General features: G+C 46.3%; 1 protein-coding gene across 2 annotated transcripts in view; it reads right to left on the bottom strand.

The window, feature by feature from the left end:
- The window catches only part of Nup214 (nucleoporin 214), a 76,967-nt gene that overhangs the window by 16,628 nt on the left and 45,170 nt on the right, over positions 1 to 15,169 (bottom strand). For both annotated transcript variants that reach the window (XM_041674541.1, XM_041674543.1), the window contains exons 25-30: positions 13,607 to 13,682; positions 12,493 to 12,571; positions 9,958 to 10,048; positions 8,192 to 8,253; positions 3,751 to 5,523; positions 793 to 863 (exon numbers count right to left, since the gene is read on the bottom strand). In XM_041674541.1, the coding sequence (XP_041530475.1) occupies positions 793 to 863; positions 3,751 to 5,523; positions 8,192 to 8,253; positions 9,958 to 10,048; positions 12,493 to 12,571; positions 13,607 to 13,682 (2,152 nt within the window). The remainder of the gene's footprint in view (positions 1 to 792; positions 864 to 3,750; positions 5,524 to 8,191; positions 8,254 to 9,957; positions 10,049 to 12,492; positions 12,572 to 13,606; positions 13,683 to 15,169) is intronic.

Here is a 15,169-nt window from a genome sequence, read left to right as displayed (position 1 = left end):
ATGGCAGGTTGGGCAACTTAGACCAGATTTCACAATAAAAACTAAATTAAAAAGTAGGGGTAGGGGAATGGAGATGTAGCTCAGTGGGAGAGTACTTGTCTAACATGAGCGAGATCCTAGATTCTGTCTCTGTAAAAATAAATGAATGAATAAAGAAGTAAAAACCATCCTTGGCTTAATAACTATAAACAAAGCAAGGCCAACAGTTGGCTTTAGTCAACCCCGACCTAAGAGAACAGGTAGCAGACCTAACAGACACTGGTGATTCTCCTGAACCCTAAAGGCACCTAACGACTGAGTTTAAAACTAGTGTGGGGGCTGGAGAGATGGTTCAGTAGTTAAGAATCTGCTCTCCCAAAGGTCCTGAATTCTATTCCCAGCACCCACATGGTGGCTCACAACCACCTGTAATGAGATCTGGTGCCCTCTTCTGGCCTGCAGGCAGATGTGCAGGCAGAATACTGTATACATAGTAAATAAATAAATCTAAAAAAAAAAAAAGAACTAGATGTGGAGCCAGGTGTGGTAGTGCAAACCTCTAATCCCATCATTTGGGAGGCAAAGGCAGGCAGATCTGAGTTCAAGGCCAGCTTGGCCTATAGTACAGAGTGAGTCCCAGGACAGCTGGGGCTACACAGAGAAGTCCTGTCTGGAAAGAATGGGGAAAAAAAAAAAAGAGAGAGAACTCTATGTGGTTGTTTGCTAGCCTGGACCATGAGAGTGAATTGAATCTATTACATTGAGGGAGACTGGATAGATCCTGATACAAACAGAACAACCACACACACTTACCTGGCCAAAGACTGATCCACCAGTACTGGCTGCTTGACCAAACACAGAACCAGTATTACTAGACCCAAAGCCTGTAAGACATAAAGCCAAAGGTTTAATTTGGATAAAACTTTTTTAACATCAAAATGAAACCCAAACCCAAAACAAAACACGCAGGGCCTTCAGATGTTTACGGATGCTGCTGGGGTTAAGGCCATCACTGGTCTGCTCCGGTGGTGTTCTTTCCCTGCATGCGACAATACTGACTGGCCAGAAAAGATGTGCCTATTTCTGCAGCAGTGGCTGACTGTTATGGGAGTAACCAGTAACTTCTCTCCTGGATTTGAAGCCCACTCGGCATGAGGGCGCTCATTCTGGCACTGTGGACAGTCCGTCAGAAGCCCAGGCCGAGAAGGGAGCGGCAGGAGGCGGGGAGCTACACTACGCTCTGCTCAGGTTTGCCCTTCAAATGTCCGCACTTACACCCACAGGTTTGTGCTGCCTTCAGGCTCGGGCAGAGAAGCTCTCTGCAAATCAGAACTATGCTGAGACTAAGGTCGGCTGAGTGCTCAACTCTGAACTGGACTAAGGGCTCTCGCTGAGCACACAGTGGGAGACGGACAGAGCGAGGGAGTGTGAAGGATTGAAGAGCAGAGCGACAGGAAGGAATGCAGTGATGCTGTCGTCTGACATGCTAAAGCTATTCTGCCCATGACTTCGCAGCAGCAGTGATTACCTGCCTGCCAGAACGCCAGGAAGGAGGGGGAACACGAAAGACCTACTCCTACTGAGAGGGGAGTTATCTTTCTTTAGAAGGGTGGCTATGGGCAAGCTGTCCATGCTCCATGTCATGAAAGCACAATAATCAAACCATCAAACTTGTCAGTAATAAAAAAAAAAAAAAAAAAAGAAAGGAAAGCAGAGGGGTGTATTGAGAAGAAGGGAGTAGGAGCTCATAAAACGGGATGGGTGTGCATGATTCTGATCAAAATGCATTGTACACACACCCATGAATTTTAGAAATTGTTTTCCCACTGAGGAAATGGAGAAAAGTCTATGTAAACACAGTTGTTAATCGGTATTCATATGGGGTCAGTTCTAGACCCTTGAGGGTAGCCTCAGATACAACAATCTGAGGCTGCACCAGTCTCTTTCAGGACGTGGTGTGACTAGCCTAACACTGGGAATCATTCTCCCTGATGTCCACGGATTATCTTGAGCGAGGCGGGGCTGTAACAAGGAGAGGAAGAGCGCAGGCAACGACAATTCCTACCAACAGGCCTGGAGGTGGCAGCTCCAGGGACTTTCCATCCAGCACTCTATGTTTAAACAAGACCCTTTGGAGGGTCCAAATTTGGTGAGCGGGTGTGCCGAGGCTTGCACAGACTTTTAAGTCCTATCTTTGATGCTCAGCATAGGCAGCATTAAAACGTTGCTCTTCTTAGGCCTTCTCCCTGCCCATTCTTGGGACTAAGCATCACACATCTATCACCCAGATGGGGCACTTGTTTTGCACAGACTCAGGGCATCTGGGACCTCAGAGCTGTGTTTTTCTTTCTACTGTGTCTTTAGAGGTTTTTTTTTTTTTTTGATTGATTTATTTATTTATTATGTATACAACATTCTGCCTCGATGTATGCCCGCATGCCAGAAGAGGGCGCCAGATCTCATTACAGATGGTTGTGAGACACCATGTGGTTGCTGGGAATTGAACTCAGGACCTCTGGAAGAGCAGCCAGTGCTCTTAACCTCTGAGCCATCTCTCCAGCCCTAGAGGTTTTTTTTTTTAAAATAAGAATTTAATATTCATTGAAAGAAGGAAAAACTTCCTTTTAACAAGTTACAAGTCATTTCAAATAAATTATCACCAAAGAAATGAATTGAAATTATTTGCGTTTTGCCTATCAAGAAATCATTGTTGTTTCTCCTGAAGTCTAATTGCAAAGAATTTCTCCCCCCAAACTCAGAGATCCTCTTGCCTCTGCCTCTTGAATACCAGGATTAAAGGTATGTACCACTGCCCTCAAAATTACCTTTCATAAGAGGATCACCAGAAAGCCAAACTTGGAACAGATCTCCACATTAGGACGCATACTGGCTACTTTTAGAAGTGAAATCAGACACTAAGACTGGATACAGCAGAGTGAAGCATCTAGTTTTCTCTTCGGAAACAGTAAAATGTGTGTCTCTGTGTGTTTAACCACTACACAGATGGCAGTATGTCCACTTCCCATAAGAAAGATGGCATCAAAAGAAATTAAAATTACCCACAAAAGCTGGGCAGTGATGGTGCAGGCCTTTAATTCCAGCACTCAGAAGGCAGAGGCAGGTAGATCTCTGTAAGTTTGAGGCGAGCTCGGTCTACAGAGTGAATTTCAAGACAGTTAGGGCTGTCTCAAACAACCAAAAATAACCAAAAACCAAACAATTACCCTCAGAACAGTGGCCTACATGGAAGGTCCTTCCCTACTCTCTAGCGCCTCTACAGTGAGGTCAGGCTGCCTGAGTATGGCAAGGCTGGCTCTAAAGTGCCCTCCAAGTTTTAATTACTCGCTGTGCCCTTAAACAAAGAGATGTACTTTTTAAACCTGCGCAATTGTCTATGGCCAGCAAAGGAGAGCTTGCTGAGGAACAAGAGCTGAGCAGCCCTGTGCCACAAGGACAGCCAATCAGGACAAAGCAAGTCCGGGCTCTCCTTCACTTGGATATCAGTTTTTGTTTCTTTGTTCTTTCTTCCATTTACATTTTTTTATTTGCTCTTGTGTTTCTGATGCAGGATTTCACGTAGCCTGGGATGACTCTGGATGTACTATATAGCCAAAGCTGACCTTGAACTCTGGATCCTTCTGCCCTCTAAGAGTTAGGATTATAGGCATTCTCTCAACACCCAGACCCTCAACTTTAATCACAAAAATAGTGAAGGCTTGTTTTAAATAGCACAGAAGAGAACAAAGTGAAAATGTTCTGCGATGTTCTTACCTGAGGCTTGACAAAAGCTAAACCCTGAAGGTGCTGCTGTAGAGGTTGTGGCTGAGGTGCCACCAAACACAGAGACTCCCTGCCCAAAGCTAGGGCTCTGACCAAAAGCAGGAGGGTTGTTTTGGCCAAATAGTGTCCCTCCTGTGTTGGTGGAAGCCTGTCCGAATGAGAAGGACCCAGGGCTGCTGGCACTCGAGGCGGCTCCAAAGACATTCGCACTGGTGGATGTGGGAGTAGAGGACACAGACTGGCCAAAGACAGGCACAGAGCTGAACCCAGGCTGGCTGAAAGAAAAGCCGCTCGCAGGGCTGCTTGTCGCTTGCCCAAAGGCTGGGGCCTGCCCAAACGTTGTCTGTCCAAAGACTGCAGGAGCTGAAGCACCAAACACAGGGCTGCCAAATCCTGAGCTGCTGGCCTGGGGTGTGGCTGTGGCTGTGCTGCTGGCTGGCACCTGCCCGAACACGGGGGTGGCCGAGGGCGCAGTGGCTGTGTTACTGGAGAGCTGGCTGAATGCTGAGCTAGAACTGGCAGCAGTTGGCTGTGTGAAGACCGAGGAGCCAGAAGTGGCAGTTCCAAAGACGGCTGTCTCTGTGGCAGAAGCTGGGGCACTACTGGAGGCTGTGCTGGAGGTGGTAGGAGTACCCGAGGCTTCAATGACTGCTGAGCCTGCCTCTGTGAGAGCAGCTGCTACCACAGCAGCCTGCCCAGGCCCTGCAAAGGTGGAAGCAGGAGACACAGCCTCTGTCTTGCTGTCAGGGTCCCCTGGGGCTACTGGAGTGGCCTCTGTAGATGCCACAAGACTGGCAGCAGATGCTGGCGGGGTGGAGCTGCTGTCTGTGGTCTGCACAAGAACAGGTTCTTTTTTGACAGGGTCAGGCGTTTGCAGAGAAGCCTGGGGAGGCTGGGTTGACTGTGGCTGTACTAGAAGGGAGGGTGTTGATGCTGAGACTTCACTGTGGCCTGACTTCTCGGTCACAGCGGATGGTATGGCCTCCTCTGGGCTCTTACCAGAGGACACGGGCGGGGAAGAAGCTGATGTTGAACTCAGGAGGCCACCGAATGACAAGGTGGGGAAAGATGCTGGAACTGAGGCAACTGAGGTCAGTGTGGGGGCAGCTGATGGCGCTGGACTACTACTAGTCTGCTGGTTTCCAAATGAGAAACTGGCTTTGCTACCAGCCAGCGATGCCCCACCAAAACTGATGAAGCCCGAAGGTCCGGCACTGGTGAGAGGCAGACCACCAAAGACTGCTGCTGAGGAACTGCTAGTGCTCACGCTCAGAGACGAGGCTGGTGCTGCTGGGGCAGGAGTCACAGAGGACGTCACAGTGGCCTCCATGGGCTTCCCTAACACTGAAGTGCTGGGAAAGCTAAACACCGAGGGCTTGGCTGGCGGGACTCCAGCTAGGCCCGCGGATGAGGCCTTACTGACTGGCTTTGCTGAGTCCTCAGCTTGGCCAACACGCAGTCCTGAAAAGCTCCCTAGCGTCTCTCCAGCTAGGGAGCTGGGGAACAGGAGCTCTCCCAGCTTGGACGCTGGAGTTTCCAATTTGCTAGGGGCAGTGGACACAGTAATTCCAGCAGGAGCTGCAGGTCTGCTGCTGGGCGGAGCAGAATCTCCCAGGGAGGCAGCTGTCACAGAGGTGCTAGGTGATGGTGTCCCTCCTGCAGGAGCAGGTGAGCTTCCAGGAATGGTCTCACAGAAAGGTTTGCTTCCCCCGCCAAATGAGAATGCCTCAAGCTGGTTTGACTCTTTAGTTGGGGGTGCTGCCCCTAGAAAAAAAAAGAAACCAGGAAAAGGGTTGGATTTAGCAAAATGTGATTTATCAGATTTCCACTGATTGCACTACTATGGCAATCTCTCTCCTCTCTTCCAGTCAGGACAGCCGGCTCTAATGGCAGAGATCCCTGGAAAGCACGGAAGGACTACTCTCTCTCTATAGGAGCATTAGCCCTGACTGAGACAGCTCTAGGTGGGAGGGAATCAAGAGTCTTTTCTGACCACTAAATCCCAACAAACATATGGCACCTGGATATACAAAATGAACAAATTATCCCCAGAGAAGCAGAAAAGCAGCTATCTATGTATTCTCAAAAGTGTGTTGGGTAATGGCTTCCCTCCCACCCCGCACATTAGCTAATCTATGGATAATCATGACAGGTCAATGGGACCTGAACTGGAAGCTCGTCACTGTTTAAGAACAAAGAATGGTAATTTTTACTACAATTACATTTTTTACTGGGGTTTTGCTGAGTTAGGCATTTTACTACCAGTGACGTTGTTTATGGCTTTTATATTGTTATCTACCACCGTACTGATTCAGAGTTGACACAGGGTCGCAATCACATCTTGTCCATACTTTCATTTCCTATGATCTGGACAACGGCTTTGTTCTCCAAGCTTTCATACTTCTGAGCTGATTTTTACTCTGGCAAGTGAGAGTAGGCAGGACTGGGGAGAAGGCTGGGTGGGCAAAACTTGAGTCACAGTGTGAGGACCCAAGCCAGAATTCCCAATACCCACATAAAGCCATAAAGATAGCATTCACCCAGGGTCCCCTAAAACAAGAGGGAAATTGGAGACAAGCTAATCCGTGGAACATGGGTTAGCTGGCAGGTCATATGGAACGGCAAACAAGGTGGAAGGCAGAACTGAGACCTCAGGTCATCCTCTGACCTCTGCACATGCACGCTTGCTTCACACACATGAACATACGGGGCGGGGTGGGAAAAGGTGAACTACATCAAAGCAGGCAAAGGTTGAAAATGTTAGATCCATACCCAGACTAGAATTAGAGTGTTTGCTATACCTTCAATGCCCTAGCCCCATCTGGATATTAAGAGAGATCCTTCTGACTAGGAAACTCCAGTGCTTGAGTGCCACACAGAAAGCACAGGGTAATCTGTTAGCTGGGCACAGTGGTATATGGTTCCAGGTACTCAGAGGAGGGTAAGGTAGGAAAGATCATTTGTTTCCAGGAGTATGAGACCAGACTAAGCAACAGTGACACCATGTTTCATAATAAAATTTTTTAAAAAGTTGTTAAATACAAAGTATTAGGTTCTATTCCTAACACAAAAGCAGGGGAGGTGTGTGGTTGAGTGAAAAACTAAAGACGATTGACTATTTATCCCATGCAAAGCCCAGAAGAACCCTGAATGAAGTAGGCAGACTATGAAAGCATGGCGCAGGACTGAGGGTATCCTCTCGTCTATGCCGGGCATGCGCTACAGCGCTGTGCTCCACCTCCCAGGCCTCTTTTTTTTACTAACTTAGAGACAGTCCAGTGCTACATTGCCTAGGCTGGCCTCGACTACCTTTGTAGCCGAGACTCACTTTAACTTGTGATTCTCCTACCTCATATTCCCAAGTCGCTGTGATTATAAGCCTGTGTCGCCAGACCCACAAAGGTGACAGAAGACACTGGATTAGACGAAAACTAGCTGAAGACAAAACTCTGCAAAGGAAATATGACCCAATGCAGGTTGCCTGCCATGGAGGTTCACGTATGATGCTAAACTCCATCAAGCAGTTGATATTTCACACTTCCTAATAAAAACCCTTCGCTTCATAGTAAAGGCTTCCTTTTAAATGAAATAAAATATATTTAACTACTCAGACAGAGCTTGGAGGATCTTGACAAAAATGTTCTTTTTTGGGTGGGTCTAGAATACAACTTGAGGTTACAGATTCCTAGCACACACAGACTAGGACAAGGTTTGGTCTTTTCTTTCATAGTACCGTGTCTACCTTATCTTGGGCCCAAATTCAAATGTTAATATAATATTAGATGTTACAGCAAATGACTTTGAGAAGCAAGTCCTTCCCTGTTCATAATTATGCAAACAAATTGATTTTCCTCACAACAGGTTATTTTTAAAAATATTATGTTACCAGCACTTGGAGGTAGAGGCAGGAGGATCTCTCAGTTTGAGGCCAGCTTGGTCTACAAAGTGAGTTCCAGGACAGCCAGGTTACACAGAGAAACTCTGTGTGAAAACAAAAAACAAAACAAAACAAAACAAAAACCATAAAAACAAAACAAACAAACAAAACCAACCAACCAAAAAAACAGCAACAACCCTCCCCCCAAACCATGTACATTAACATTTTATTTTCTGTGTATGCGTGTGTGACAGGCAGGACAGCAGCCAGGAATCAGCTCTCTCCTTCCACCACGTGCTCTACCCTCTCACCAGCACCACACCAGGCTCAAGATCGAAGACTCTGCAGCTGCTCAACTTCTACAGATTAAAGCCAGTGCCATCTGTGTGCTAAGCTACTCCTAGCCCGTTGACATGCCTCTAATGTATATCACCATTGTCAAGCTGACTGCAGAAACTGTGAACGAGCCCAGGGAGTCACAATGTCAATACACACGCATATACGACCACTCCTAAAGGAAACACGAAAGCACACTGTGCAACACGGGGACTGTACCTGGTGCGGCAGTGAGACCACAAGATGGAGTTGGTGTGATTGTCCCGAAAGTGAAGGCAGTCCTGATGAGTGGAAAAAGAGAAGTCAGAAAGGAACAAACTTAAGACACATCAGCTTGTAACAGTCCTCCTTGTAATTCATTCACACAATCTGCCTTTGAAGAATTCACACCCAGTGATAAGCAACAGCAGAGTTCAAATACGTATCTCAGAGGCAGCAGAGCCACTTCAGCACATCCAAGCAGAGGAGCAGCAGCAGGAAGGCTCTGGCTGGGCAGAGGCTGATTGTAAGAAAAGTACAGTTGCAGCAGTGAAAGCAGACTAAGAATGAGCACGGAAGACACTGGAGCAGACGCCTGCCTAGTGAGTGGAAGGGAGTCTGGTAGGGCAGCAGAAGGGAGGACAGGACAGCCTCTGGGCACCTCAAGTCAAGGAGCACGTCAGGAGACCTGCTGTGCAGAGCAGCACGGGTGTAAAGCAACAGACTGCAAGCTGCAGCAGGAGCACACATTTCCAACTGAGTAACTCCAAAACAAAGCCTATCAAATACAGTAAATAATGCCAAGATTCACGTTTTCTCATCTGTCGTTGCCATCCTCAAATCGACAAAGACCTTCTAAGGATATGCTGCACATTTTTTATATTAAAAAGCAAAAACTTTTTTTTCTTTCAAATTAGCTTGCCTCAACCTAAGCCAAGAAAAAAAAAAAATCAAATAGGCACTGGCTCCCTGACCCAAACCTTTCCAGCTCTTTTTTCTTACCCCCCAGCTTTCTTTACAAATTGGAAGTGTACTGTCATTTCAAAGACATGAAGACTAATTATTATTTATTACTTATTACTGTAAAGGATACAGTAATCCTGGCCCTGACCTACTCTTTAAAATCTGCTCCAATTATCCCTGGAAGGTATAAACGTATTGTACAACTTCCAATTGATTTCAGTGCCCCTTTCTCCCGCTGCGCTGGAGGATGCTCAGGAACACACGGCTCAGAGGAAAGGAATGAAGTAATGGGATCAGGTACAGGAGCAGACAGTGAAAGCATTAGGAGCTTCTCTAAAAGAAACGAATACACAGCCCTTCAGTGGTAACAAATCTGCTGCTAGGTTTGGATGGCAGTCACTGTCTGACTCCAGCAAAACCAGGAAGCGCCAGCTTCAGCAACTTGCCTGGCTTTTACGATGGAACCCAGAAAATGGGCACTGTCAGTCCACAGCGAATAAAGAATAAAATTTAAAAAGTCTGTTTTGTTTCACCAACCTGACTCACTAATCTACACCATGCCACTGTTTCCTGAAACCAGACGCCCCTTACTGAACACAGTGGGTCGGGGCAGGAGGTTCAGGAGCCACACAGCAAATTTGGGTCAGCCTGAGGTACACAAGTCTCTCTGTTGAGCCCCCTATTCCCTACTCAAAGATCAGAATTTCGGAATGGTTACTGTCTTTCACCACATTCTCAGTGCAGTTACACCGCCCACCCCACAGCCATGCTGACTACCACTCAGCAGGGTCAATACAAACACCAGATACACTGGTCGACCTACAGAAGTGAACAAATGTTCTCTGACAGAAAAAAAAATGAGGTTTAGGCTTAAAAAAGAGTAAATATGATAATAACCCTGAACCGAAAAGGGAAAATAGATTCACATTACAAGGTTCAACACTGCCACTGTCAGTAGATTCACTGGCACAGATATGAGAGCTCAGGGTTCGTGTGGATGTGGTTGATAATGACTGAGAACAGAACTTAAGTTCACCACTGACCCTGATGGAGCAAAGGAGAAAGGCTTGCTGAGCTGCCCCACAGCAGATGGAGTTGACGTCACCGCTGATTCTGTCTTGGCTGTCCCTGGACCTGAAATGGAGAAAATAAGGACATTCTGCAAGTCACCCAGAGTGCTGTTCTAGTCTGTAATCCCTACAGCTCAGACCGTGTGTCTGAACCCAGAGCCTGCCTTGTGCTGGAGGTCGCTCAGTCTTGTTCTATGGCTCTGTCAATGCTGATGTCAAATCAAGGCATGCCACACTCTCCTTCCCAGAAAAGAAGGTTTCAGCCTAAGAGAGAAAAGTTCTCTAAGCCTAACCACCCTGCAGGTGAAGACAGCAGAGGAGAGCAAGCGGCTGTGCACCCATGCCAGCCACACTGCTGCCCGAGACGCTGCTTTAGAGGCCTTTGTCTCCTTGAGTCTTAATTTTAACTGCAACAAAGTCACTTAGAGAACTACGATAAATGCTCTTCTGAAACTTTTTCAGAAATATTAACCAGAAAGAAACACATTTGTTTGAATTCTAAACGAAGCAAGTCTTTGCTGAACCCATTAAACTTGTGTTGGTCTATGTCACAGTGGTTTGCTTGTGTGAGGGACACTCTGAGTGTCAGATCAGAAGGCTCTGGACGACAGAGAAAGAAGTGACTGGTGGCCATTCTGAGAACAGCTGCCATGGATGTTCAGTCTCTAACAGAACTGCTAAGCGAGGACACAGAGTGGCAGGCGAGATGCAGAACCAGGTCAGCAGGCTGATCAAATGGAAGCTGGGGTGCCCACGAGGTGGCAACAGGAGATCAACAGCAGACACGGAGAAAGATCCAGTGACTGGAGAGCCAATGACGTCCCGAGGGAATGTGTAATGCTTGGCAGGGCCCTGGCCATGTCAAGGACCAATGGCTCAACTCTTTCAGAAGGAAAGAGCAAAGCTTTCTTTCCTGGTCTGAGTGTGAATGTTGACAGTGTGTGCAGAAAATGGCCACTGAAGCCTTTTCCAGCACCCCTATTCACAGCCTGAAAACTGTTCCCTACTGACACCGCTCCTACCAACATTAGCCAAACGCGCCTCCTTATTTAGCTGTATGTCTAAAACCCTACTTCCCTATTTATCTATATGTGATAACCCTGCCTCCATGTTCAGCTACACAGAATAAACATGCTGAGTTTCCAGGCTGCTGTGGGTAGTCCACCTAATCCCTGCTTTTCTGTGAGCCTGTGTGTTTTGTGTGTTTGTCTTTTCTCATTCCCTTGTCAGCCTAGTCAGGCTGTTCCCTGGAGCCGTGCGAGTCTTGGCACTTAGACAATGTATACTAAGGTAAAAATACTTCCAGCTTCTGTAAAAACTAACTTAATTACAAACACTTATGCTTAAGTTAATTGGCAAGTCTGTGAAGCTACAAAACCTTGTATTATTAGCTTACCTAATGAGATCTTACACCGTAATAAATCTGTTTTATTTTATATATCTTAATAGCTTTTGAATAGTCACTGCAAGGGGGCTGGGAATGTAGCTCAGTTGGAAGAGTGCTTCTCAAGCATGCAGAAAGCCCTGCACTGTATAAAACCAGGCACGGTGGCACACGCAGAGAATCTTAGCACTGGGGAACCAGAGGTAAGATCATCTAGGCTACAGAACTTTGTCATGCCTGAGCTATATGAGACCCCCTAGTGGATAAGGAAGGAAATGAGAGGGAGGGCAAGGTAAGAGACAGGACAGGACAGGGTAGGGCAGGACAGGACAGGAGAGGAGAGGAGAGGAGAGGAGAGGAGAGGAGAGGAAGAGTAATTTATAATCTGTAAGGTTGCTACAAGGCATGAGAATCTTTTCCCTTTAAGAAGAGGGAACAGTGGGCTGGAGAGATGGCTCAGCGGTTAAGAGCATTGCCTGCTCTTCCAAAGGTCCTGAGTTCAATTCCCGGCAACCACATGGTGGCTCACAACCATCTGTAATGGGGTCTGGTGCCCTCTTCTGGTCTGCAGACATACACATTGACAGAATATTGTATCCATAATAAATAAATAAATAAATATTAAAAAAAAAAAAGAGGGAACAGTGATCAATTGTCTAATATGCGTCTAACAATGACCATGCAGCGAGGCACGAAGACATTGCTATTGCTTCTTTTAGAAAAAGAACATCAAAGCTGGGCAGAGGTGACGCACACCTTTAATCCCAGCACTCAGGAGGCAGTGGCAGGCAGATCTCTGTGAGTTTGAGGCCAGTCTGGTCTACAAGAGCTAGTTCCAGGACAGGATCCAAAGCTACAGAGAAACCCTGTATTGAAAAGCCAAAAAGAGAAAAGAAAAAAAAAAAAAAATCAAAAGTTTTCTCTATGTTGAGTCTAAAGTCTTTCAAATTCAACTCCAAATTTCAGAAATTCTTAAAGGGCTTATCAACAGCATTGCAATTCCTCAAAGCCGAGGCCTTCGGAACACGGCATCTTGTGTGCCTGCTGCTGGCTCTGTGGTCTGCACAGAGAACTATCAGGAGCATCTTTCAGCTTCATTCTCATCAACACACTTGCAGACTCACCTGCTGCTTTATCACCAGTGGACAACTGACCGGATGCTGCTGTGGGTCCCGATGGCTTGAAGGAATTTATCAGAGACCCCTGCACAGAACACAAGAAAAATGTTCACGTTAAACTGTTAACCATCATTAAATGGACATGTAAAATGGAACCGCAAACCATAAACTAAGCAAGCACAAAACTTGAGTTCAGCTTAATTACCCACAAAAAGGGAAAGGAAAAAACCCAATGTTTTAACCTCTGACGTCATACTGGAGACGCCTGTGTGGCACAAAGATGGCTTCTCAGCGCCTAGGACAGTGGCTGGCACAAAAGCGGCACTTGGATACTTGGTAGAGGAGTGAGTGGGCAAAGGAGGGACAGTCCTTGCAATTAGTGAACTCCAACAGAGCGAGCAGGAAGGCAGCACTTCCGTCCTCACCTGTCATGGTGTATGACTTAACTACACACCCTCCAGAAGAACAGAGGCAAAGGGAGGAACAGGGTGGTTCTGGGAACTCCCAATGGGCAGCTATGTAGACACAGTCTAAAACTCTGGTTTCAAGAGCAATCTAAAGCTGCTGTCTCCAAGGCAGATGTGAGAGAAACCAGAGCTGCAGGCTAAGACAACCCACACCCAGTACTGATGCTCAATGGTGCAGTGGGAGAAGTCAACGGCAGAGAACTGGCAGCTACTGACTGGGTAAGTCCCACTAAGTCACCTGACCTGAGCTGCCTCAAAAAGGATTTATCTAAACATCTGTTGTACAAGTCAGTTGCATGAAGTGAGATATTGTCAAACAAACAAACAAACAAAACTAAACACAAAGCAAAAAACCCTGCGAACTACAACACCTCATCTGAAAGCATTTTATGAGCACAGGGTCTATGGTGATGAGAGCAGATAGTCAGTGGTCCATGAAGACAGTAACAGGTCTTGACTTATTACTCTTGTTATAAGACTTATTATAAGACTTATTATTCTCGTTAACCATGTCAAGGCTGGCATGAATTTTATGGAAAAGAAGTAACAGCCTTTCTGAGATTCACATTCACTGAAATGAAGTCAAGCCATAAAATGATCTTCAGCTACAGAGACAGTGCGCATGACTGCTAAGGGACACATCAGTCAGATACCTGCTTAGCTTGGCTGGTGGCCACCGGGGCTAACACTGCATGCGGTGTTTTGGCTGTTGAGTGCGGCACCGAAGGACTGAAAAACACAGAAAACATTTGCTCAGAGACAGGGCTGGGGACAAACACGCTCATCCTCGAGCCAGGTCCCTGTTGAACAGATGACAACACTTTAAGCAGAATACAGACATCTGAGACCCCAATCAAACTCAATTTGTTAAGAAATAATTAGTTTTTAAAATGAAATCTGGTTTTCAATTACATAAAATTAATTTCATTTAAAATGAAAATTTAAATTTCTGGTTTTCAATCATATAAAATTCAAAACAATGCTCTTGTTAGCTTTTTCCTTTCTACAATTCCATGAAACAATTTGCAATCATTTCCAAACAGATGCTGTTCTTACTGGGACAATAGGCACTCTTCGTTCCTGCTTCCCTATTTTAGACCATGTGGGGAAGTTCCGATTTTCTTTTTCAAAGTCTGAGAAAAGATGTTTAACAGACTCTGTGGGGCACAAACGACCAGTCGCACACACAAAGGTGCTGCCAGAGACTGGATGCTTGCAGAGCTGGAGGCAGATTCCACAGCACTGCTGCTCCACTTCCACCACGCAACGTGGCTACTCCATGAACACCTCTCGCCAGCTCTAAACACTGTACTCAGGGAGCACTGCTTCACTCCCAGCTAGTGAGAGCATATGAAGAACCCACATAGCAGTGCAATCACAGATGGAAGTAAGTCCTCAGCATTTAGGGGAAGCTTTTCAATGTCTTTGTCCTCAACCTAAAGCTACTTAACTGGAATGTATAGTAGCAGTTTTGCAGTTGTGGGATCTGTTTTCTAGAACACTTTTCAGATTGAGGGAGGAGTAATAACTTTCCATCAAAAATTGATGTGATACCAGGTGGTGGAGCACATCTTTAATCCCAGCACTTGGGGGCAGAAGCAGAAGGACCCCTAAATTCAAGGCCAGCCTGGTCTAGAGAGAGTTCTGGGACACAGAAACCTTATCTTGGGGAGAAAAAGAAATTTAAAAAGGGAAGATAAGCTCACACACATCAATGAACATCAGCAAACAGCTTAGTCTTTACAGTTCGCCTGGATTCTCTCTGGGAGTAACAGAGACACTTCCCTGACTTGATTAGACTGGGGAAGAAAAACAGACTCATTTTCAATGAAACAGAACCCCCAGGATGATTCTGTCAGAACAAACAGTGCCCGAGACGTTCCACACACAGGTCCTCAGGTGCCGTGCATATCCGCAGCTCTGCTCGTCTCCAACAGAGAGAAGCACTGTGCTGGGGAGACTGCTGGGCCCCAAGATCCCCGGGTGGATTCGGTCCACACGCTGACAGAAACAGCTTGAACTCAGGGACCCACAAGGGAAATGAACCTCTCTTATGTGAAAATAGAAATGAAGATTGAAAACAGCAAGTTATCCAAATCCTGGAAAATATTTATACCCAAAATTTAACGACAATACGATGGTACATTAAATCATGACAGCCTAGTCGCATGCAGTTACTGTTCTATTCACTTGTGACTATGATACACGTCTCCCGG

This window comes from Microtus oregoni, unplaced genomic scaffold (genome assembly GCF_018167655.1).
Source record: "Microtus oregoni isolate MIOR12 unplaced genomic scaffold, Mior012 000025F_ref0000491, whole genome shotgun sequence".
In the NCBI taxonomy this organism is placed as follows: domain Eukaryota; kingdom Metazoa; phylum Chordata; class Mammalia; order Rodentia; family Cricetidae; genus Microtus; species Microtus oregoni.
The sequence above is the reverse complement of the archived record's forward strand: the minus strand, read 5'-3'. Positions and strand labels throughout refer to the sequence as shown.